Source organism: Accipiter gentilis, chromosome 18, assembly GCF_929443795.1.
Source record: "Accipiter gentilis chromosome 18, bAccGen1.1, whole genome shotgun sequence".
Classification (NCBI taxonomy): domain Eukaryota; kingdom Metazoa; phylum Chordata; class Aves; order Accipitriformes; family Accipitridae; genus Astur; species Astur gentilis.
The window spans coordinates 4,344,832-4,371,299 of NC_064897.1; the positions used below are offsets into that span (position 1 = coordinate 4,344,832).

At 39.8% G+C, this 26,468-nt stretch overlaps 1 protein-coding gene across 9 annotated transcripts in view; it reads right to left on the minus strand.

Moving 5' to 3' along the window:
• Positions 1 to 26,468, minus strand: part of DUSP16 (dual specificity phosphatase 16) — a 68,830-nt gene that overhangs the window by 27,207 nt on the left and 15,155 nt on the right. For 3 of the 9 annotated variants that reach the window (XM_049822372.1, XM_049822371.1, XM_049822377.1), the window contains exons 2-4: positions 12,024 to 12,101; positions 4,674 to 5,275; positions 3,369 to 3,507 (exon numbers count right to left, since the gene is read on the minus strand). In XM_049822372.1, coding sequence (XP_049678329.1) covers positions 3,369 to 3,507; positions 4,674 to 4,904 — 370 coding nt within the window. In that variant the 5' untranslated portion in view covers positions 4,905 to 5,275; positions 12,024 to 12,101. Of the gene's footprint in view, positions 1 to 3,368; positions 3,508 to 4,673; positions 5,276 to 10,836; positions 10,949 to 12,023; positions 12,102 to 23,023; positions 23,104 to 26,468 lie in introns of all 9 variants that reach the window. The other 6 variants (XM_049822376.1, XM_049822374.1, XM_049822379.1 and 3 more) reach the window with 6 other exon arrangements.

The window sequence follows — 26,468 nt, forward strand, 5'->3', positions numbered from 1 at the left end:
TTAAAAACACCACCACAAAATAAAAAGCTGTGCTTTATCTTCTTCACAGCCAACATTTGAAAGGTAACCATCATGAAGACATCTGTGCTTGCATGGGTAGGAGTATGCCAGATTAACAGAAACAGGGAAGAGCAAGTGTTTTAGCAAAGTAGAACATGAGTGATTTCCATTGGCATAGTGGAATAGAATTTAAGCAAGACTCTTGACCTTTACCTCCTTAATAATGCTAATTCAAGCAAGAATTGCTAGCCTCTTTTCACTGTTTTTGCAGACCAAGCAGAAACATCATAAACATACTGTAACTAGGAAAAGGACTCCATGAAAGTAAATCCAGTTCTCAAAGAGAACACTGGAAAGAGAAGGAATCAAGTCACATCCCTGTGTTTAAATCTTATTTAACTTAGCATGCAACGATGGGACTGGGGTTAAGCCTTCAGTACCCACATTTCAGTATTTTGCACACTGTTAAAAATTAAGAACCAAAACAAATATTTAAATTCCTGAAAACATTCCCCACCAGATTATAAATATTTTTATGAGGCTAGATCAAGAGCTTAAACTAATTGCTAAGGGTTCCTTTGAGGTCTTTACATTAGTTACTTGAATGAAAAACAACCTCCAGGGTAGAGCATACCTTTATGCAAAACTTAAATAAAAAGCCACCTCACTGAGCGCTCAGTAATGGGGGGAGGCAGGAAGAACAGATGCAGGAATTTCAGATATTTGTTAATTGCTTCTTATTCTATCCCAACAAAAAAATATTTTCCTACCACAATATGTTTATTTAAGGTCACTATTTTAAATAAACCGGATTGAGTGGCATAGGGAAAACTCAAGTCCAAAGGTTTTTCTTTTTACGTGGGGCACTGACCCCTACTCTCATTATAGGCTATAAACATTTACGAAAGTTCGTCATCAGCTTGCTGAGACAACACATTTTATCTAGTTTCCTAGAGCCACGTATCAATAATCTCCAAGAAACTTCCCATAAGACCGCAACTAGCACCTTCTCCTTCACCCCACATCTCAAAAGGTTTCTCGTGTGCATTTGTTTGTCAAGTAACTAGCTTTTTAGTAGATGTAAGAAAACAACAGGACTGTGAAATATGTTTTCTTATGTAAGGATTAAAATCAGAACAAATTCATTGTAAGAGAAGGAAGTGCTAGAGAGCTGAAAGAACAGAGTTGATGTTAATTCCTTTACTACTGATTCATCTTAATTGGGTATATGTCCTGAAATAAGAACTTAACTGTAATAGATCGGTTGTAAACACTTTCCTTACATTTCCCTTTTGTTCCTATACTCCTCTACCACTGGTTTTAAAGCCATCAGTTGTTTCTGCATTCGTAAATATCCTCCTCACTGTCTGTTTAACCAAAAATAAGATTAAATTCTCAAATCTTTGCCAAGAGAAATGCATTTGACATGCTAAAATTAAAATCCCCCTTTCTATAAGGAGGGTTTTAACACATGAGATTCCCTTTCTCTCCCCCTAACACCCAAACTAATCCTTACCAGCTGCACATGTCTAAGTTCACTTCAGCCAGCTAAGGTGCACTATTACCTTGCATGTGGTTTAAGTTCCATTTTCAGCTTGAACAAACAACTACCACGTGCTAGAAATAAAAACAAAACAGAACAATTCCTCATAGTATCATTATGCTACACTCAACTGGTCTTTGCCCAGACTATGCGCTGGGCAGCTGGAGAACACTCCCTTCCTGGTACTGTCCATTCCTACAGGAGCCACAGGCAAGTCTGAGGATGGAAACTCTCTGACCACCAGCTTCACAGGGTCCAGCAGAGGAAAAAGAAGATCAAAGCCATGTCTCACACAACTAATCTATAGAGGGACAGTAGAAGGAAGGGAAGTTTTGTGATACTCCCCTGTGCTTGGCCTTATTAAGGATCCCCCCCAATTCCTCCCTGCCGTGAGGTCTAATTATCAGTTATTAGGAGACCTGTGTCTCTTTTGATTATGGAAATTAAGCTGTGAAAAGTCTGTATTCCTGCATGGGGCTGTAATATGCTTCTGGTTATTAAACAAACCTCAAGACAGATGAGCAGAGTTGGATATTCAAACAATAAAAGGATTTCTTAAGAGACATGAACTGCTTCTAGACTGGCCTATTTTTTAAATAACAGTTTTAAATTTAAGGGAGTATTAACCACATATTTCAGCACTCTTGCATTAAGCATTTACTGTGTCTAGACACCACACATTTACTTGGTGGCTCATATGGAAGAAGAGTTACTTAGTCCAATATTGTAGTCCACAACCCACAGGTGTAATTCTTACCAAGACAGCAAAGAAAGCAGAAGCACCAAACATAGCCAAAGCAAAACCCTACTTAGTTTACTGTAAATACAGCTCACGTAAGCACCAAACGCACCTTTCCAAGTGCAGGAATGATTCATTTTCTCTGTACTCACTTTCAAAATAGTTTGGGGGAAAGTTCTCTCAGTAACACAACCACCTCCCTGTCACCTTCATCTGAAGTCACTAAAAACCTCAGTGAAACCTTCTTGCTAAGGGGAAGCATATCTGCCTTTCCCTCATCATTATTCAGTCTCTGGCTTTAGTTTTAACATTTCTCAGAGACTACGCATACACTTCATTAGATCACTGATTGAGTCATTGTAATGGGTTTCCCACTTGTATTGGTCATTCCCCCGTCTTTCAGCCCTGGATCTACTTCATGCCCCTCCTTGTTCCTCCTTGTGAACACTGGGTCTACTGTTCCATGACAGAAGTAACAACACAAGCGCATGTTAACACCAACAAATCCTGTATTAGCAGGGCTTGAGTTTCTATGAATGCTTTGACCTGGGATTTAAAAAAAAAAAAAAAAAAAAAAAAAAAAAAAAAAAAGGAGGGCTGAGGGAAAAAGACCTAAATACCTAAATAGAGTACTACCACTTAAGGAGGTGAAGTTTAAAAAGTCACACAAAATAATCTCCATAACTCTGGGAGATAATTTCTCTTGTTCTTATTGTAGTAATTACCAATTCAGCAAGGAAGAGGTTTTCCTCCTAGCTCATACAATACTTAAAAGACCAGGGAAGCACATTTCTTTTACTATTTTTGACCGTAAAGTAGCAGACATATGCATCTAAATAACCCTGCATTGCTCGATTTCCATTTACTTAGCACTAATGGTGTAATATATCCCCTGTAAGATGCAATTTCTAAGCATTATATGTATTACGAGTGTCACTATATGCATAAAGAACTACAGAAAAAGCTATGCTATAACTGAAGTTTATACCAGCACAGTTGCAAAACTGTGTACACGTTTATATAACAATAGCATTTTCTATCTTCTCCTTATTCAAGTGTTTCATTTTTTTTCTTGGTACATCATACCTGAAAGCAGATACACAGAGCTGAAATTCTTCTCCAGTTTGCCCAGGAGCACAGTAAGAAAGCAGTCAGATGAGAGAGAGGTCACATCTTTAGAGCTTTGGTCATACACCACCACTTCCTGCTTGCAATCAATTTCAATCTGAAACACAAGTAATTCAGAATAATATAGGAAGCAGGGAGATGATTAAAAGCACCACATTATCACCCTCATCAGGGTTCCCACGTATTTGCTATACAGCAGTTCAGATATATAGATTTCTTACAATGCTGTACACAAAACAGTTTTTATTTTATACTTAATATGCCTGATCAGATTTAATTCCTTTGAGAGTTTGTAAATTGATTATTTGCTCCAGGTTGGAGCGCACACTGCAAATTTCTACCATTAGGTAATTTTATGTCACTTGTAAAATGCTTTGCCTTCAGCTAGGTTGGTTGGTTTGTTTAAAAACCAAGCTTTTTAAAAGAAGGCCCCACCTCAGTTTCTGCTTCTACGTTTTTTTGCATATAAATAGTAGAGACCTTAAACTACCTAAAGCCACACACATTTTATCCATCAATAGAACTTTATGTATAAAATACAGTTTAGATGATCAATAATAATAATAATAACAGCAATCATCATCATCTTCAGTTTTTAGCATGTCAAAGCAAGATTATAACAGATTATTTTTGTACCCAAAGCATGTGAAACAAGTACCAATGGATTAAAAAAAAAACACCCCACATACGTAGATACACATTAAGTTTAAACAGATTAGCTATTTTCTTTTCACTGATAACACTACTTAAAAAAACAAAACAAAACAAAACAAACAAACCCCATCAAAATACTCAGACGAAAAGCATTTTAAACATTAAATAGGAGCCAGGATTGACACAGCTACAGTTTCTTTCCAAACTGTATGACCACTTGTTAAGAAATCCCTACCACCGCAGATCCCAAAGAATCCTCTGCAGTTTAGGAGGAGAATATTTCCTGCCTTAATTACATACATTTTAGGGACTGTGCTTTACAAGACATACAAGAACCCTGAGAGCATTCTTTTGGAGTTATTTCTAAATCCCTCCCCATTACTCTGTCACTTAGGAGAGAGCAGGCTACCAAGATTCCCAAAGATAAACTTAGTAGTAACCAATAGCCTCAGACAACAGCTCAGCAAAACTCAGTCCCCTAGTTTAGGTTGGTTTTTTTGGTTTGTTTTGTTTTTTGTTTTTTTCAAATGAAATACCTAAATTATTACAAGTTGCTTTCCAGGCACTCCTTTGAACAAATACAAGGAATAAGAGGAAAATGACCCCTACCTTGTGTTTTGCTGAATGCTGAATGAGCTCTGTAATCAAAACTTTGTCCTGCTGCAGCCTCCGCTTCATAAGCTTGGAGCAGTTGATGTTGATGGCATCCAAGATGTGGGACGTATTGTATTCCACAAAGGGGCGGCTATCAATCAGCAGCAATTTTTCTGTACCACTCTCCAGCAAAGCCACCAACTTCTCAGCGACAATGGGTTGAGTCCTGATCATCTCATCGGCCATGACAACAATAAGGCCTCTTTCACCACCTCCCTCTCTAATTTGCTGCGATGATGTAATGGCTGTGTACTCAAAGGCTTAGCCACACCATTGTACTAGAAGTGTATGAGGTCATGCTGGTAGTGACTGGCAAAAGAAAAGTTAAACCCATTTTCAGAAAGAGCTCTTCAACTGAATGTCTCCTCCTGCTTCCAGTTGATGTGCTGTTACAAAGGGTTCATTCCACAAAGCAGCCCCTCACATCTGATTCATCAGGAAGATGACTATGGAGTAGCCATTTCACAATTCAAACAAAAGATGCTTTCTGGCTGCCGCTGCATTACATCATTCTTTACCTTTGCTCCCACCCATCAGCTTTACACCGGACTAGGAGCCTGTAAGAAGGAGAAGATTAAAAAAAAGAAAAATAAAAAAAAAAAAACAAAACCACAAACCAGTTGAGGCTGTGAAAGTTTGCAGAACAAAACAAAATTAAACTCTGGGGCTAACTGCACAGTGGTCTGTACCATATAATACAGACACCCCTGAGAAGTTCTCCTCTCTGCTGTATATGCCAAACACCTAGAGAGAGTATTTGCAACTACAGTCTCTGAATCTATTCCAACTACCTTGCCTGGACAATTATCTTGTATTTCAGGCAACATACCCTGTCTTAATTGCAGACTTTTGTTGCCACTAGCTCTGCCTCTTCACAAGACTTTGTTAGAATATAATTAAGAGATACTACCCCAAAACATGGTATTCCTTTCAATAGCAAAACTAATTAAATGTGTTTCAGCACTTCACCACTTAGTAAAGAGTTGTAAAATTAGTTAGGATACACTTTTAAAGTTTAATGCCTTGGAAAGTATTTTACAAACCAGCACTGCAAGTCAGGGAACTGAAACTGTACAAAAGAAAGGACAAAACTTACATCCACTTCTCTCCTTCAAGAACATGGTTGAAGAGAAACCAGAAGAACAAGATGATACATCAGGACACAAGCATTTTATTTGAATTAATCACCAGACATAGAAGAGAGGCCTCGTGAATACACTACCAAATGGTAAAGCTGGGAACACTGACTCTGGTCCTTCTGGAGCAGGTGGGACAGTTACGTGAGGTGCGTTATAATGTCTGAAGCAAACTATACTTTTGTAAAATTAGATCCTGACAGCAACCAAACCACATCAGCCAAAATGGCAGCAGCAGCAGCAGCCGAGCAGTAAAAACACCTGACATGTTTCACAACCCGTTTGTATTTCTGCCTCACAGGTGTCCTCAGGCTTTTCAGAGCCTCCCAAAACACACTTGGATGGAATAAGTCCCTGTAGGAACACTCCTCACAAGGGGCTTTGCCCATGAGAGGTTTAGCTGCCTTTTAGCGCACATAGTGCCACAGCTACAGATGCAACAGAAAACATGAGACAACTTGCTTTGCTCCCACAGTTCAAAACACGATCTCTTAGTGCGATCATGGATATTTTCAGAGACCGCTGTCTATGTAAGGCTGCAAACAACCGCTCTGGGGGAGACACAAGCCATGGGTTCCGCTGCCTTGGTAATCAACTCCAGCAAGAGGGGACAGCTGAGGGTGGTAATTTCTTCAGCCCAGGTGGTGGAGCTCACAGGTTGGAGCCTGTACATGGAAGGACAGGCCTGACAGAGTCCCTCACCTCGTTAGTGTGGCAGACCTTTTCGAAATGAGCAATCCAGGCTCAAATCGGTGCAGGATAAAGGCAGCTCAGCAAGAAACCACGTTTCTCCAGTTTGCGTGTCTCACGCTATCGCATTCCCTTTTCCTGTTTGGGGAAGCAATTTTGGGTCAGCAAAACTACACACCACCTCTTGCACGAGGCCAAGTGTGCCTTCAAGCGACTCTTACGTCAGTTCTGGCCCGCGCCACCCAGCCTGTGACCCAAGCAGCCTTTCCACCTCTGCTTTCTGCTGGCTGGGACAAAGCAAAGTAACACAACTGTCACAAAACTGAAGTGGCCAGATGAAGAAAATAAAAATCCAATTGATTGACACTCTTAAGGCAGCGTAACATTTGTAAACAGAAACAAGTTATGAGGATACATTTTCGTGGATTCTTAATGTATGTATGGGTACATATAGGATGAAGATTTTTTATCTTTAAAAAAAAAAATTTACATCTTCAGCTTAACAGGTTCAACTGGAAAACTTACAGTCTACTTACAGCGTTGCTGCTTCAGTTTGAAATGTTTATTGTCTATCTTAATTGCAAGAGAAGTAATGAATTCAAACTAATTTATAGATAGTTTATTAAAAGTCCTGTTACAGCAACAGGTCAGTTGCATTTAGCAATAGGAAATCCCAGGTCAGCAGATGTTTTACTCATTAGGTATATTATACAAATCTACCTATACAAAATCTTAAATAAATTAAATTCTGAGAAAAGTACAAACTTCACTTTAACCACACACACAAAAAAACAACCTGAAAGAAACTTATTTTGTGAGAGTTTCATGTAGCAATACAAAAAAATCACCAGGTTTCACATAAACAGCCATTAGGTTGACAAAATGTGATCTTCTATTTGCCTTGACTCTAGCGCTATAGAGCCAGTGCTTTCAAGCTCGTCCAGATAAATGGAAGTGTATAGCAGGGAAATGCATATTGCTCTAAATGACAAGAATTATTGGAAAAATTACTATACTAGGTCTTAATTAAACCTATTAAAAAACCTCCTTATCTTTGCAATGTGGTTGGCAGGTGTGCTCCCCCTAAAAGAGCAGTCGTTATATACTGGCCTTAGGAAGATATCAAAAGACTATTGAGTAAAAGTAAGGGGGGGAAAAAGTGAAACTTGATAGTTGTGTCCATTTTTTTTCAGACAGGAAAAGGTATTCTGCATTTTTTTTATTTCTCTGTACATGTTCTGTCATGAATTTTGATTCTCTTTTATTCACATCAAAGGCTGCCAGATACCAAACCCACTGAACTCAATTGAAAACTTTTCCACTGGCTCTAGTGGGAATTGGCTCTAGCTCCTTTGTGAGCTAGACAGTTTGTTCGTGAACTAGACAGTTTGTTTTGATGGGTAAATTGCTGACTTAAAATCCAAGTAATAACAGGAAAATAAAGCAGCTGAGAAACTACAGAACTCTAAAACAGAGGCTGTTAAAAATACATAATTTTTAATTTGCAACTTTCAGTTTGGGTATATTTCTTATCTGCTAAATGCTTAGTGCTCGCTGTCTCAGCCTTCACTCTCATATGATAGAAGTTTGTTTCAGAAGACCCTTAAAAAGAATTGAAACCAGTCACATATGGTGACTGGGTAAAGAGCATGTAAATAACATAAGGCAAGTGGGCTACCAGTCAAGAATCCTATAAATAACACTATTACCTTAACGTGTAGCTATGTGTTAAGTTTCTGAAAGCATTCTGCCCATGGCTTGAAAGTAATAAACTTAACAGTAATGTCACCTCAAGTTATTGTGATTGAAATCCTATTTTGACAGAAGCAGCTACATTGGGCGGGGAAGGAACAACAATTTTATCAATTACAAGTTTTTGTTTTATTTTAATTCTCTCTGTTTCTGGTATGATCAGCCTTTGGGACTCTTCCTTCGGACCTATCTAAACAAGAGAAACTGGCAGCCTCCTGCTTTAGGTAAACACTAGAGCTCTCCTCCCATTCCTGGTGACTGCTCTTTATCATTCAGCTACTATTAGGTGCTGAAATACGTTTCATTTCTAATCATAATTTGTAAAAAGCTAAAATTCAATTTTTTGACCGTTCTCTTCCTGCTGTGCTACTTGTGACTTTGATAGCAATGGTATGTATTAACACCATACTGTCTCATAAAATGATGCAATATAACATTTTGCTCTAAACAGGTCATTATGTTGCTGATCTGCAAGCTAGGAAACCATCTTAGCCACAGGATGTTCTACACTGAAATCAGGATTACGGAAAAGTGATCTGTAATTTAACTATGAGAAGACTGCATGAAGTCATTCACATACACACTGGTAATACTGCATGGCTTCTTCCTCCTTGTAGAGGGACTGCAACATGTGGCACTTCTTGTTACCTCTTCTTTTAAACTCACTGTAAAGCTAAAAAGATCTGTTCCACGCTTGCCGAGTATCTTTACAGTTTCTCCATACTGTTTAAAGAACCAAAACAACAAAAACCATACCATCTTCCACACAAACAACGGTGGATCTCTAATAGGTATGTGTAATGCTGCCACAGAACTACAGGATCTCTCTTTGCCTCGGGGATTCCTGTCCCCATCCCAAATGGCTAAGATGGAGCGAAGCAGGCAACCACATAACTGGAAACCTGGCACTTAAGTTGTGTGTTTGATTCTTCAGTCAAAATAACTCACATTTTGCATGCACTCCTAATTTCTACTTGTACCACTTTGACTCCAAGCAATTCCCTTACATCATAGCACGATGCTTGTTTGAGTTACCTCAGGTCTTGGTTCATATAATAGCAACCATTTTGAAAGAGGCAGATTTAGCAAGAATGTATTTTTAAAACTCTCAGAACAACACTCTAATTCTAGCTCAGTTAAGGAACTAGCAAAGAGCTTCTAGAAGCATTGCTACAGTGTCTGAAAGCCTTCTACCTCACATAAGAAGATAACCTTAAAGTTGAACCTTGGTGTCATAAACGCTCAGCAGTTTTGTTCCTGACTTCACTAGCGCCTGCTTTGTCAGGTGCCTACAGCAATACTCCCACATATGTCACTGCTGCATGGCAAAACACCAACAAAATAATACAGCATCTGAATATCAGAAGGTCCTGAATGGCCTGAGCCAGCCTGAGACACCTGAAAGAGCTGATTTTTTTCAAACCCATGTATTTTTCTAGAGGCAAACACATGCATGTATGAGAAAAACACTATCCTCCCCTATAGTCAAGTTCCCTTTCATGTTTCTCAGGATGGACACCAGCATAAAAAGGAAAGCCAAAAGCTGAATCAAAACACAGAGGTAGGAGATCCTAAGCTGTAGGACACATGCCACTGCTGGCACATCAGGTGTTTTCAAAGCAGTATTTGGCTTCAGTGTTACTGAGCTGGGAGCTGCCAGGGGTTCAATAGCTGGTGCCAGTACCTTCAGCACAGTCCCTATCACCACAGTCACATGTGATACTCAACAGACAAGCCTACACAAACTCCTGCATCAGGGAGGAACTCCTGATCCAGGGATCTCAGGGTGAATTCCCACTCCTGCAAGATGTTTTTTCCCCCACAACATCTATGATAGCCACAGCATTCCCTCACCAGCCTCAGAAAGATGGAAATAAAAGTTGTTCTGGACAGATGCTTGTAACCTATGCTACTAGACGCTGAGTGACAACCAAGGAGAGAGAGGGCTGATCCTTGCTCAAGTTGCTACTCATCAGTAGCGAGAAACACAAAGTGTCTATGGAGCTCAAGAGAAATAAGATTTCTAAGTGACAGTGAGGAATGGCTATACTTCTGAATTCAGCAAGTAAGACAATAAATTCCAGAGATAAACAACTGTGTAATAAAGTGTAACAGTTTAACAGTGTAACAACTGTGTAATAAAGGGAAAAAATACATAACTGAAGTTACAAGAAGCCTATGTCTTGCCTGCCATTGTGCAGACCACACAGGAACGAGCTTAAAAATGCTTGTGATCTAAAAGAAGAGCTGTGTTAACAAGGGCTCCTGTTCCTCAGCTGAGTGGAATGAGGGTGTCTTTTAGTTTTTCAGATGACTCAAACAAGTGTCATCATCTCATAAGCACATCATTTCCTCACATTGGTTGGGGGGGTGGAAGAACACAGACTTTCCTCCCAAGCACGCTACACTTTTGTGCAAGAGTGGAGAGCAGCAAGAATTCACTCAAGTAGAAACACACACATTTTTTTAAAAATTAAAAAAAAAAAAAAAGTCACTTATGTACCATGTTCATAAAAAAGAAGCAGTTTTAAGAATTTCACCTTGCTTTCCTTATCTGTATGATCAGAATGGCTGCTCTCTCCTCTCCTACTTTCAGCACATCTATACTTCAGATATATGCAGTCAAAATGGATAGTGTTAATTTTCTTTTCCCTGTAGAAACAGCAACCACATGCATTTTAGATTACACAGTGTATATTCACGAGAAAGGCAAGTATGATCCACGGGGAAAAAAAAACAGATGAAGGAGAATTTTCTGTTCATTACTCTATTGTCCTTCATCCTACTTGACTAATTACTCAGTTTTGATTATTAGTTCTAAAGAAAAGTCACCCCACTTCATTGTGCTCACCAATCTGAAAACTGAGACTTGGAGAGAGTCAGAAAGCAAATCAACTTCCATGAATAAGCTGCACAAAAGACCTCCAGTTTAGATTTCTAAGCTCACTCTATTTCTACACTTACTGCTCAGTGACATTTTTACCACCAGCAATCTACAGCAGCTGGGCTAAGCAACATGAATGGACCTTACATTAGGTAACAGTAAGATATTGCTTTTCATACAAATAGTGGTATTTGAAATAATATAATGTGTTCCACTACCCAAACAAAACAAAAAACCACACCACCAAAACACCACTTTTTGCTGACCTACTCAACGTAGCCCTCAAATACGTGCAACATTCTTGCAAATATCATCCATGCACCATCACCAACTCTAAGCAATAAGCCAGATTATCATCACTTGCATTCACCAAGAAGCCAAGCTTTGCCATTCACTTGTTCACATGGAACAATAAACATTTATTAAGTATTATAGCAGGGAAACCTGACTGATTGAATGTGAGCTCATGGGAAATGTTAGAACATGCTGTCGATATGTTACATCACTCTATTCAACAGCTTAGAGACTTTATCTGGGGACTCCCTTCTCCACCCATACAAGCAAGAAGCTCTTTCCATTTCAAAATACTTTTTTGTTGCAGGTTCACAGCATGTAGTTCTGTGACACCCAGAATGAAAGCCTACCTAATCCACTCCAAACAAATACTGTAATACATAACATTTTTAGTTTCCTATTGCCTGGGACACTAGGCAACCAGGAAAAGAGTCAATGGATTTTTAAAAGATGATTCTCCCTGTATGACTTTCAAGTCAAAGCAACTGAAAATTCTGGAGTACTTTTATATGAATTCATGATTGTTTCATGTCAAAAGCAATTACTCACCTACATTTAAGTCAAAATCTAAACAGGCTGAACAGGACAGAGGGTGGTCCACGTACAAAGGCCAGTAGAGGGAAATACCTAAACACAGGAAAAAAAAAATCCTTATTACAAGACAAAAAAGCCCCCAGAAAACAGATTTCACGCTTTCAGTGCAGTCATTTGCTATAAAACTCCCCCAAACACATGAAAACCTAGGTGAAAAGAGATTTATAAATGCTACCATTTGTTTACATGGAAAGGATCTGAAATAGAAAGTTATGTTATACTGATTTTCTAAAAAAAAAAAAAAAAAAGAAAAAAACCCACAGCAAATCTCTCCACTATCTTTAAAAAGAAGAAAGAAAAAGGTTGGAGATACTTTAAAAAAACAACAACCATACAAAAAAACCAACAGTAGCCTTCCAAGCAATTTGACACATCTCCCTGCTAGAAAACTGATCTCTAACTAGCATTCAAGGGTGATGCATTTGCATGAATTCAAGCAAATTCACAAACTCTTGTTCAGTATCTACTAATAGAGGAGATTGCCATAAGTAAGTCCGATTACACATATATTTTGTATGGACAAAGACTAACGAAACAGAACATCTCAGGTAATTAATCCTACCTCCCCACATGCTAAAAAAGCCAACACTTGAAACTGGTAACACTGGCATCACCAATCATTACGTACAGTCATACCCATAAAACTTCTATACAAAGCACCTGATGTTCCTATGTGAACAAATTAAATAATAACCTTTACATGAGGAAGTAAAAATAAACACATTAGTGTCAATTCCAAATGGTTTCCTGGGCAGCTAAAAACAAAATTCAAATCATCACTATCAAGAGATGACAGCTACGCTTAATCACTGTAACATAAACCATGACAATAAATTATTGCCAAGCACTGCCTTATTACGAAATCCAGGAGTGGCTCTGAACCACGTCGTAAACGACACGACAACCACGAAGAGCCACCACGGCAGAGGGCCGAGCACATTATGACGGCGAAGAGATGCGAAACCCACGTCATCTCACAAGGAAAGGAGCTACAGGAATCGCCTCTCTGTCTTTAGGCAACTGTTCTAAAAAACCTTGCCAACGCCAACAGTAGAATATGGGGCTAGAGCCCTTCGGACAGATAATTAAAGAGTTTGCTACCCAGAACACACTCTGTTCAATGGGACAGACACCTCGACTGTGACCCATGTGTTTGTCCCTAGGAGGTCCCACTTGTCCACCGTTAGCACACAGGAGTATGTACTCCTATGAGAGCAGCAGGGTGGAGAGGTGGACAAGATCTGCTGAAGATTGTGCCAGGTCCGTTTCTCCCCCTGCCTGCTCCGGCTGGCAGATGCCCTTTCCAGCCCCAGGAAGAGGCTCTGCAGATCTCCTTTGCTCCTGTTCCTAGTCCAGCGGCAGAAGGCAATGGAGAACAAAGAGAAAGCTCATCCTACTCATCGTATTTGTTGCTATCCCCTTTTCTAATCTAATCCCTGGAAATTAAAAATAACCTAGTGCTTAACACTGATTAGGCTCTGCCTAGAGACAAGACCCTCTGATCAGAGACCACCTTGTGACAGTCCAAGGAAACAAAGTACTGGGACAAAAAGCATCTCCCTTTTTGTTTCTTAGTGCTTCACGTGCAGTTTCTGAAGTCTCTCTGAAAACTGCCAGGTAGTCTTCACATTCACTAGTACCTGCCATCCATGCCTCCCCAAAGTCCTTACAAATAAACTAGCTGCCACCTCAGGAAACTATATACTACTTTTTCCCAACTTTAATGAATAGAAGTAAATCAGGAGTTTAAAGCAGCCCATAAAAGCCCTCATCTCACCATTGGGCGGAATTAATTCTGCTGAAGAGCAGATGAGAAACAAAGCATATACTTAATTTCAACATAGTTTAGTGGAAAGAGGTGTCACATTTTTAGAACAGGATCCACTCATGATTGAAGACCGAGCTGCTGCAAGTTCAGCCATAAGCATTAAGTGCATTTGGAAATTCCCTGGCAATGCTGTTAAAGGAACAGACATTTCCTGTAATTTTCGGAAACATTTTATATCTCCCCTCCTCCTTTTTAGCCTTGGTGGTAAGAAGGGGGAGGGAGAGAGAGGATACCATATTACCATATAAGTGAAATATGAATGAGCCACCCAAGTTCAAAGTGGAAACTTCAGCTATTTGTGCTTAGGAGAAAGTTTTTAAAAAAAAGTCTTTCATCATTAAGAGGCCAGGATTTTTCTGCTGACTTTAGGAAAATAAATATACATCCTTTCAATTAGGGTGAATTACAAAAGGATATAAACTTGCCTTTTTACTTACTTCTGGCAAATAAGAAGTCCTCCAGGCCTTATTTAAATACCTTTTTCCATTTTCCAGAATTAGAAATGGAAGCCTTTTTTTCTCCTCTCTTGCTCAGGGCCTTCCCTAAACTGCAGCTAAACGAACCCAACCAGTTGGGTCACACAGAGCGTTCCTCCCACAGCTACGGCATTCTGGTGCCAAGCTAGAAGCCAGGAAGAGACTGAACAGCCAAGCGTGACAGCAGCCTTCCAAGGACCTCAGTACCTACCTCTCCTTTCCTAAAAGTTTAATCCTGTCCTTTCCTAAAAATCTAATCTTGTATGAAATATGTGGCATAAAATTTATAAAGTTTGCAATAAGTTATAAAATGATTTTATTTCTCTACATAATCTGAGTCTGAAGAGGTCCAACCCAAAGCCACAGCATGTAACATAAGAATTCACAAAGTGAATTAAAACAGAGGACAGCTGCCTATCCTCACAAAACACATCGCGAGTGCTATCTGGGTCCTGTATACCGAATGGTGAAGATCTGTCATTTAATTGTGACAACTGGCAAAGTCCACGCTTGCCAGTCTCTACCAGCAACTGTATTTTAGTTTTCAATTCAAAGACGCAACCTACAAAACCAGAAAACCTTAAGGGGTTGAACTACTTTATAAATCCTCAAGCTGTTGAAATCCCATCATATCCTTACTCTTTGTAGAACAAGACTGCTTTACAGCAGCCCCTTTCATGATACCAAGGTTTCTATCTACTACACAATCCACACATCCCAAATCAACTGACTGCGTTCTGCAGCTCTGCAGACCAATATGAATGGTGACTTCTGTATTTTACATGATCATATTTTGCTGAGAAACAGATTGAAAGGAGGAGTGCCCTGAAGAGAAGTGCTACCTAAATATCAAGCGCAGCAGTTGTTATAGTCCATGCTACTTCTTTAAACGGCTTCCCATGAAAGAAGATAAGATGGGACCTCAGAGTCTTCAAATAAAGGATAGCCTTTAAGTTTAAGGCCTTTTGCCTAGTGAGCGAGGGGGAGACATTCAAATATGGGTCTGCAAATAAGGAGCCAAAAATTTCGAAAAAAATCTGCAACTCTGATCTGCTTTGTGGTCACTGTATGATGAAAACAGAAGGTGGATCTGAAGTCTTCATACAAGAACCAGGACGGATTAAAGGCAGAGGATAATGATGGTAATTTTATTAGTGAAATAAATCAGAATAGCTTCTGGGCAAGGCAGGGGTGAATTTCTTGCAACAGACTTGTTAATGACTCTTAAATTAAATTGAATGACTAAAGAACACAGTGAGTCAATCTCCTTTAAGAACAGAGACCTGTAAACTGCTTCTACGGTATGGTACACTGTGGGTTAAAATGTTCTGGTCTTTCACCCATTTGAGGAAATGACACCAGTTCTCCCGGAAGGCAACATGCACATTCAACCCCTCCACATCAGGGCATGAGAAAGTTTGGAAGGAATTTCTTTTTTTTTTAAACTGTCAACATTAATACTTTGTTTCTTCCTGCTTGTGTCTGAAAATACAGTGCTGCATTGCGCTGCATGCATGTTCCGTCAGCTGTACAGAGAAACATCTAGAAGTTTAAAAAAAACCCCAACCTACCAAGTGTTAATTAAATCCATTGTCAAACTCATTTAAAAAACTCTCTGCATGCTCAAAACAAAATCAATATTGTGAGCAGTGTGTGCCACATCGTGATAAAAGCACACAGAAACATTTTCAAAAGGGATGTTGGGCCCAACAAAACATTGACATTACACATATGTAAGCTCAGCCCTACTCAGTAAAGCAGTTAAGTTTAATTGGGTTTCTCCTTAAATGATGTTTATATGTCAAAGAGACAGAATAGATGGTGGAAAACAGTGAGTCCACAAACACTGTGCAGCCCAAGTATCTCGAGGTGGGTGTAGAGAAGGAAATGTAGAGGTATAATGGTATACAGCAACGGCTCCCCATTAATGTGGTGGAATAATTCCAAGTTGTTAGGTGTTCCCAGAAATTAAACAGTTGCAATAATCCTGTTAAGAGGTCTTCCATTCTGGGCTGTGCAGAGTAGGAAGAGGTTCAGGCTATGACATGGAGTGACTGCTGAATTGCAGACGAGGCCCAGAAAATAAATTAACAAACTCCTAGATCCAGACGATTGGGACCCAAATTTCTCACCATGGTGTAAGACTCCTGACAGCTCACGCACACTGGGAACAGAGCATATTTTCATACCTAATTTGTACCCACAAAGGCAATTCTGACGGCCTGCTTATTGCAATCGCTTTCATACTTTAATTTGATTGACAAGATGGTACCAACAGGGCCTCAGTTCAGGAACAAAAGCAGAAGTCATGGTATCTCACTGAGCTACGCTCCAGGTAACATGCCCTGGTACGTCTTTCCCAAAGGATCTCAAGTGTTTCTCTGACTTTGAATCATGTTATAGAAGACCTGCAGTAGTGCTAAAGCCACATTTCTAGCATGATAACTACACATCTGAAAAGAGAAGCCATACGTATCTTTACAACGAAAGGAGAGAGGAGAGGGTGACTTATGTTCCCCAGCTGTACCTCTTACATCACTATAAATATTACCATTTAAGTAGACGAAGGAGAATGACATAACCACAAAATATATTAATCCCCCTTAAGAACAACTGACAAAATATGATCACCATTACATCTAGTTTGCAAGAATTAAAAGGGACCGGGATTTTTTAAATTTTGAAGAGCAAAAGCATGCACTACCAAATCAAAGGAGTAAATTCTGTTACTATCTGATACGCACCTTAGCCAAAGACCAGCATCAATAAGAAATGCTCTGTAGCAACCTTTCTGGGCTTCTAACCGGATTTGGAATAGCAAAGAGAAACAACATGTATTCCCTTAAATTACATTTGTATTATCTTGTTTGAAATGTGCTTACATGTATGCACAGCTCCGTACGAATCTATAAACAAGATTTTATATTTCTCCAGACATTGTAGAGGTGCTCTGGTTTACACAGTCCTCTAAAAAGCAACCAGAAAGGCATTGATTGTTGTCAAAGTAATCCCAAGCGAGAAGAGTTCAATATACTTTTGCAATAACTGAAGTAATATATCAACAGAATGGATCAATTTCAGTGCACACGGAGCCAACTAAAATACCTGGAAAGAAGTGTATCACCTGCAGACTGCAAGACCCTGGTATTTCTCAAGGTATTCAGCAATGGAAGAAGCACCAGTTATATGTACAATCATGGATACATCAGTAAATAATACTGATAAGTTTTATAATAACTTACTTATTATACATAAATTCCTGTTGATACCACTGGCAAGTGTTCTGATCATTTTCAGACAGACTTCCAGTCTGCATGTGAGCAGCCCATAGGAATGAGTTAGGTTTTGGTACGCAGTCCTGAGATTTTTACCTCCAGGAAACTGATCCTGAAGGATAAAGGTATATGATGGGTGGTCCTTAATCACTTCCTTTATGTGAAGATTGAGGTCAGAGTGGAAAAAGAGCCAAGGAAGGAAGTCTGCAGCACCCCTCAAACACACACACACACCTTCCTGAACAACTCCTTCGACAGTTTAGAGGGTTAACTCGTAGTTTAAATTAAGTAGTCAGAGGTTGGGATAGAAATAAACAGCTTGCACAAGCAACACACTGTGCTATTAAGTTTTTAGAAGTGACTTAAAAATTAGGTCAGTCTAATTTGTGGCTGATACTTTGTTCTTTCACTACTATGAACTCACAATGATGTCAGTCTCATGTTCAAACATGCCACATTTAGCAGCGTACAGGCTTCCTGAGAGACTCTCTCAGCCTTCCTTTGTGCAAAAGGCTTCTGCCAGATTCTTAGCTCATACTTCACTGACTAAGGCATGCCACTCCAGTTTCAAGGGAGTTACACTGGCTTCCCGTCAAATACTGCACAGTTTGGGGGTTTTTTTCTCCCTTTTTTCTTTTTTTTAACTTTACTGACTAAAAGTTTAAGAACATGTGGCCATATTCAGGTTACCATTTTAGGCCTCACCTTCATTAGACAACATCCAGAAGAGACCTACCCATTAAAAGGTGTGGGAAGCAGGTGTTTTTAATTAATTCAACCCACCTTTCAATACTTAAAGAGGGCTTGTAAGAAAGACGGAGAGAGACTTTTTGCCAGGGCCCGTAGTGACAGGACAAGGGACAACCATTTTAAACTGAAAGAGGGTAGGTGCAGATTGGACATGAGGAAGACATTTTTTACCATGGGGGTGGCAAGACACTGGAACAGGTTGCCCAGAGAAGCTGTGGATGCCCCATCCCTGGAAGTGTTCAAGGTCAGGTTGGATGGGGCTTGGAGCAACCTGGTCTAGTGGAAGGTGTCCCTGCCCATGGCAGGACCAGATGATCTTTGAATGTACCTTCCAACCCAAACCATTCTATGGTATTTTCCCATCCTTACCTGATCTAAAGAAATCCTAGATTTCCCTGTATTCTACACAAATTCAGCTAACTCTCAAAAATGCAAAGCATCACACTGAATTGGGACTTCATACAGAAATGCTTCTTATGCAGCCACCCGAAAAAAACGAAGCACACTCACATACAGAAGCTAATCAGCCTGAATAACTTTTGATGTTCAAGGAAGACATCTTTTCATTATTATTTCTGACACAAAACTTGCTGCAGGGTTTTTAAGCATGTTAGCAAAGACGACAGCTTGAAAAGCACAAGGATAGTGTAAGTTTGTCTAGCTGTAAAACTTCAAATGAGCCTTTGACCCAGCAAGTAAACTTGTGCAAGCATCTTTAACTAGACCCAAGCGAAGCAGCTCTTTGAACCACCACTGCTGCTTGTTTTGCCTGAATGGCAAAATAAAACTGAAAAAGATAAAGGAGAGATTTTAAAAGCAGTTATTAGTCCCTTCTACTTCTCACCTGTCAGCAGGAGACCCACTCTGAGGTGCCACCCTACCTCTTCCCCACTGTTTTTCCCCTCATCCTCTCAGACAGGCCCAATTAGTCTTTTCTGCTCTCTTAACTTAAGGGCACAAAAAAAAATCTCAGGTGGGAGTAAAGGAAAGACATCTAAAAATACAATGGTAGGTAAAAAACAGGTCACTGTTTGAAAATGGCAATCTGTAAGCTTGTTCTTAGCGATCCTAATTCTCACCATTTAACTCATGTTTGTGCCTGTCACTAAATATTTATACTTCACATTGCGTGCATCTCAACCACAATCGAGTCCCACTGCAGCAGCCACCACTGAAACTCTACTTCACAAACACTCAGCTGGAGCAGAAGCAAAAAAGGAAACAAGGGTGACCATTTGTAGGCTGCTAAAGCATTTCTCTTGAGGCTACACTACAAGACATATAATACCAGCCCAGACTCTCCCACTCTCTTGTTCATGATGCTGTTTTTCCCAACCGGTACAGATATTTTTATTTATTCTTTGTTTGTTTTAAACTATCATGTCAGTATGTTCAAACCTGTATTACACATCCATGGAACAATGTTATTGCATGAATCCTTAACATGGCTAGAAAAGCATCCCACTCTGTCTCAGGAAAAGATGCATTATCTCACAGTCATTTCCAGCACCAAATTAAATTCCAGCTACTCTAATAAAGAAAACATACAGACAAGGTTCACAAGAACTGCATATCCAACAGATCCCCACTATTACTGCTGTATCTGCAACTGCCCAAGGATACAGGAAAGGCAAGTCTTGCAGGGAGAGGTGACATTTTTTGTGAGGACAGTTAACGTGGAGCAATAAGAAGAGGGAGGGCACGAACTCCAGAATGCACAAGCCCTTCCTCGCACACACGGACACGAAACAGAACTAAACCGTGACACAGAAACAAGAGCCAAGGCTTCCAAAACATCTCCACATCTAGCCTGTCCCTCTTCCCAAACAGGAAAAGAAGAAGTCCAAAGCACATCCCGAAGTATGTCATAAATTACCCAATGAATCATTATTCCTCATGGAAACTGTCTGGCTGAAGCCACACCGCTGAAAATATGCAATAAAAGACAGAAAGAAACCTAACAGATACCCTCAAAGAAAGAACGTTCCCTTCTCCCCAGATTCTTGGGAGTTAATACCAAAACAAGAAAATCCTGGAGTCATCATAGAGTTACGAGATTTGTGGTACATTTTTCCCATAAACAAACTTTTCTCTGGATTATTAAGTTGTTTATTATTATTAACTCAAACTTGACCTAGATATAGCCTTATATTCACTGCTTTTGTTTCAAGTGGGATTTGTGTTCCTGAAACCTTGCATCTTCCCCAAAATAATCAGTTTAAACGGGGGGGGGGGGGGGGGGGGAATGGGTGTGGATGAATCCCTCTCCTTACAAACCTTTCTTATAACCTCTCTGAAAAAAAATTTTGTATTTTCTGGGGAAAAAAAAACCACAAAAAAACAAAAAACAACAAGAAAAACCCAAACAAAACAAAACAAAGCACACAAAAAAAACCCATATAAAAATTATAGTTTCTTTAAAAGTATTTTTCAGGTTACTGAAAAATTTTGACTATTTCTAGCTACAACTACGAATGTACTGCATTACTCAAAATTATAGAACTAGAAGTTTCATTCTACAATGCTACAAGGAGGCAATAACTTAGCTCTTTTAAAGTAAAACAAATTTTCCTTCAGTTCCAAGCTGACTTAAAGGTATCAGTGACAGAGATAGATGAGATTAGACGCATTTGCCTTCATAAAGTCATGACAGTGATAGATGTAGTTGATGCGTTTGTTACCTGGGAGTTTTTTTGTTAGTTTTTTTTAATTTTATTTGGATTGCAAAGAAATGTTAGCTAGCTAGTTTGCCACCTAGAGTGGTGTTTACAGTTTGGTTCTCCACAGGAACTCTGAGCGGCATGGAAAGACTAACCCTGGTGGTCTGAACAACGGAGTATGAGGAGTCATGGCAAAAACACCCGAGAGAAGCCAATTTCTACCACCAAATGCCAAAAGCATTTCAGATGTGCAGACTTAGGCAAGAAATCTTCCAGAAAAGACTTCACCCCTGACTGCAATTGCCCTCTCTGATAGGATTATAGCACAGGTCAAAATGTGCAGGAAAAGAGCTGAACGCAACCGCAGAAGCAGAGGTCACCAGGAAAGAGGGGAAGGAGCGGCACTCCTCCCAACCCCTTCAGGCTTCTTCCTCTGCAGCCACACCACCAGGCTCAAGCTAGAACAGTAAACGCCTAGGGCACACGCGTCCAAAAATCAAATAATCCATAACCTGGGAGCTGGGCAAACTCCAGCACAAACCCAAATAATTTTTTAGAACATCTAAATTTTAATTTAGCTTAGACTGCTTTGGAACAGGCAAAATAAAAAAACCCTATTACTTAGATCTAGAAGAAGAAAATGTATCTAGTCTACCTGTAGCTACAATGCCCATCCAGGACTAAAACATTCTTCCTAATCTTGTTCTCACCATCAGCTTAAAGCATAGTTTTGCCAAGGTTCAGCTTTCTGGCACTCTATTGAAAGCATAACCACATAAGATCTTCTTGAGAACCAGCTTTACGTTTGGCAGGGAGACCACCTGGCATCAAAGGTATGCCTATTGGTATGCCTACGGCCATATGCCTGAATTTTAGTCAAAAAAGCAAGAAGCTGCAGGGGTATTTTTATTTTAAAATGTGTTTGGCAGCTAAATTCTCCTGATATTCCATGCATGCTTCAGTGCAGGGACAGACAGCATGCAGAGATGCTTAAATCTAAGACTCACAAGCTAGCTCTGAACCAAACCACCAACTTGGTGCTCAAACTAACCTTGATGGAAAGGAGGGTTATTTGTGCAGGCTCACCCCATGGCATGGCTACAGAGCTTTCGACACCCAGGCTAAATACTTTCTCCATGGCACTCCACAGCATAGGGCAGATGGACTAGGCTGAGCATATCAAGCTGCACTGTTCCCCTCGCTGCCATATCCAGAACACCATTACAGTACCAAACACCAGAGAAAGCAGATGATCTCTTAAGCTTGTGTTATTACTTTTGCTCAGACACACAGACAGCATAAGGAATGGAAAATAATCTTACCGCCAGCACACAGAAGTTCCTGCAGACAGCAGGGGTGGTCTCTATACAGAATTGAGTGAGAAGTGTGCTGGAATAACTGAAGGAGAGGAAAAATACACTAGTGCCCCAAAAAGATGAACCCGGCCACCAGATATTAATCCACAAAACCTACAGTTGTCCCCAAGAGTTGATACACGTTTGGTTTTAAACAAAGCATTCACTGCTTGGATGGGAATGGGGGACTTGTCCACAAATAGTTCCTGCTCTGCTGGTACAGATGGTGCCTGCTGCCTGGGTCTAAAGATCCAAAGCCCCGTGACACAGTTCAAAGTGCACCATTGCCCCTTATGCTAGACTGCCTTAGTTTTTTGCTGTGTTTAAGGTAAAACTCAAGTTAACAACTCCTTTCAGCACAAGTCTGTAGAGTCAAGTATGAAAAAGCACCAGCGTGATGATTGCTCACCCAGTCTCAGCACAGCGTCCTTGTTCTTATGCAGCATGATAGGGACATTCCTTGTATAAGCACCTTCCTCGGGGCAGTACTCGCTCAATCAAGGAGTAATTATTTAACCACAATCCCATCTGCTTTGCATTCCCATTAAAGAAAATCTTATGCAAAAAGGTAAGAGCTTGGCTACGAGTCCTTGGCCCAAATACCCTCTTACCAGTGCTGTGCTGCTTGCCAGGTCATCGCTGTTTCTACTTCAGACGTTTGCAGCAGACAGACCGTGCCAAATCCAAAGAACTGTCATTAAAAGAAAAACTTTAAGCTTAACCATAGGAAGTGCTCTCCATGCTTCCCTAATCTTGTCAAACTATACTGTACAGACAGTTACAATTAATAAAAGTATTCTTAGGAAGCTTAATGGCAACTCGGGAGCCACGGTTTCTCTGCTTCAGGTAGACTGGAATGAGGAAAACAGCAGGGAAGAAAATTTCTTTTGCTGTACAAATGCAAATGTACCCTCACAAATGCAAAAAAGGACTCCCAAGGGAAACCGCTCCACTACGGACAACAATTTAAGAGGTGCAGATCTACCCAGGAACATCAGCTTCTCTTTCTGCCTACCCATGGAAAATACCTTTACTAACAGCACCTGAGCTTGTAAGCACAGAAAAGCATGATCCTGTTCTGCATTAGCTACTTAAAGGCATTTGAGGTGTTTCTTCGAAAAGGAGTGAACAAAGTTCGCCAGCTCCAAGAAGAACATCTGAAAAAACATTCACGCCGTCACCACTCAACAAAGATAGAGCTGTGCAATAAAATGGCCCACTCCTTCACTGCATTTTGCACCTACTACGGTATATATAAACTCATATGACAAAGCAGTAACTCCCAGACAGGCTGCTGAATAGTCTAAGGATCTTTTAGCACATGTCTATCTTGACAAAACCATAATCATATCCAAAATCCTTTTGGTGAGCAAGTGACATCAAGAAAATTATTTACTGACTTAGAATTCGTATTTCTTTTTAGGGATAAATGATCACAGAGGACCAGACCAACTAAGAATCTAAATATGGGTACTTTATTTTAGTATTTTTAAGGCATGCTCAAATCCTCCTGAGGCCTTTCACAGACTGTCTATCCATCCATCCAGGTTAAAGGCAATTCCCATTGTATTCCACCCAACCTTTGTTCTTTTCAGGCGTTTAAAGGCATTCAGGTTTATCTACGAGAAAGCTTTTCTGAAGAGCAAGCTCCAAGTCTGAACCCAGCAATTAGACTACCAATAGTTTCAGACACAAACTTGCAAAAATCCATCTCTAGACTACTGATGCCCCAAGCAGGAACAGTGTGTTGCATCCACCATGGCAGAAGCATTCAGAACTTTACAAAAAAAGCAGCCAATGTGCAAAGAGCCTGGAGGTAACAGTGCCATCAGGTTTACTGAGATAGGTGTCTCCCGATTGTCTCACAACGATTAAGAAAACCTTAAATAATTACAAAGGAGAAGAGCAACTCTGGGCCACCTTTTATGCTTCACAGGTTTCAACTAAATCATAAAGAACAAGAGATTAAGCCTCCTGGAAGGTCTGGTAATTTTGTTACCGTATTTATATTATTATCATGATCAATTGTGTTTTGATTTTAATTTTTTAATCCAGAGGAGAGTTACTTAATCCATTATAAAACTATAAACATAGCTAAATCGTTTGAGGTTGACAGCCATGCTAAGAGAGAAATTAATTTGTGGTATCCTATACAAACAGTTCAGTGAAAACCCAGCATTACATATTAGCACCTGATAGGCCTTTTAAAGACAATGTCAGATCTGAAAATTCAATCAGAAAACTTGCCAGTTTGTTGCAGCTTTGAGTTTCCTAAAAAAAGCAGCCTGAAAGTTCTGAAAGCAAATCTCAATTTAACACACACACGTGCAACTCCTTCACTAAGTCCACAGAGAACACAGTAACAACAGCGGTCAAAGGGATGTGTCCTGCTGGAGCAGAAACAAGTTTACATGAACTATGTTTTGGGGACTGTCAGGAACCACCACATGTAAGCCCATCACTTTGACATCTCATCTCATCTTAGGTTGCTGTCTCAAAATTTAGCTCTGTTAAAACCTCCACAGCAAACCTAATCATACATTAAGGAAACAAGCACTGCTTGTAACAGTCCCGAGAAAAAGTAGGAAGACAGGAATTAACACTAAGAGTTACAGAAGAAAGGTGGTTTTGTTTGTTAAAGATTTACTTTGAAGATGTCATCTTACGCATGCCAACTGTTGGCAGTCACCAGCAAAAATAAATTCTTGCTGTTAACAGAATTAACTGAAAAGACAGGCAACTTAAGATGTTACTACATTTTCTTCTGGATTTTAACCACCACACATTGCAATAAAAACCATGACAGAAAGAAAACATGATTAACGGATGACCAATGTAGAAAAACAGATCACTAGCTAATGGTTTCACCTACAAATCAAGTCACTGCACGTTTAAATAATTTCTAGTACCCTCCTGAAGGAGCTCAAAAACCTGCTACAGCTTTTTGCATTCCCCTTTCCCATCAACTTACTTCATCGCATGACAGATTTCTCCCTAGACTTCTATATCAAAGCTAGAGTTGTATCCTGTCCATTTTTCCACTTGGTATTATGACAATTTAAAACAACACAGATGGGTGAAAAATGCTCACCTAGGCACACAATCTCTTTTTGCTAGTAGCACAGTAGCATTTCCTTTGGCCTTGACTATGCTGCTCACACCTATGCAGAACACTGAAGCAAATGTAATTTTCCAGTCCTGTTTCTTTGACCAGATGCATCTTTATTTTCTCCTTAAGCCATACGAGATAACATGAGACCCTCACCTGTCTCGCACTCCTTGCAAACACTGCCTCAAAACCACTACTTCGCCACAATGTCTACAAGGACTTTGGCATCAGTAGTAAGACTATTGTGTTGACCAGAATTGCCTAGGTGAACACCACTCCTCCCTGCCTCTGGGATCACCAAACACAGCAGAGTCCACAGTCTCCGATTAGCATCCTGGGTTCTGTAATAAATATCTGTATTACTGCATGGAAGGGATACTCTAAAAAAAGTGTATATTAAGTAAAAATAAGCTGTGACTTTGGTTTTAGATGCCAAAGCAAACAAGATTAGTACTCCATAAAGAAAATAACTGAGTTATTTACCACTTTGGAGTTCTACCAAGTATTTGATACAACTAAGCTAAAGCCGAGGATTTTAGTCTATTTTCACGACAAGTTGTTCTTGAGTAATTGGGTCTCAAGACAGCACTGTTTTTTGCAGAAAAAAAGATGCAATCTCCAATACCTTTTCTCTACTTCTGGAGTAACACTTCTTAATCACTCCATTTCACAACAGCGACCTTAACAAAAAAAAATGAAGAAACAAGTATTTTGTTATCAAGTCCTCTGTGCTTAGTGTTTCATAACAATTTTATGTATGCAGAGATGCCATGTCATTCCGGACAGAGTGTATTTCAAAATGGAAAACTATCAGCAAGGAATTTAGAGAATCATGCTCTAATCATGCTCTCCAAATGAAGGGAAGACAGCTGATACAGAAGCAGAGAACACACTCTACGATCAGTCCAGCCTTCCTTACTCCTTCAGTTGGTAAAATGGCACTGGCA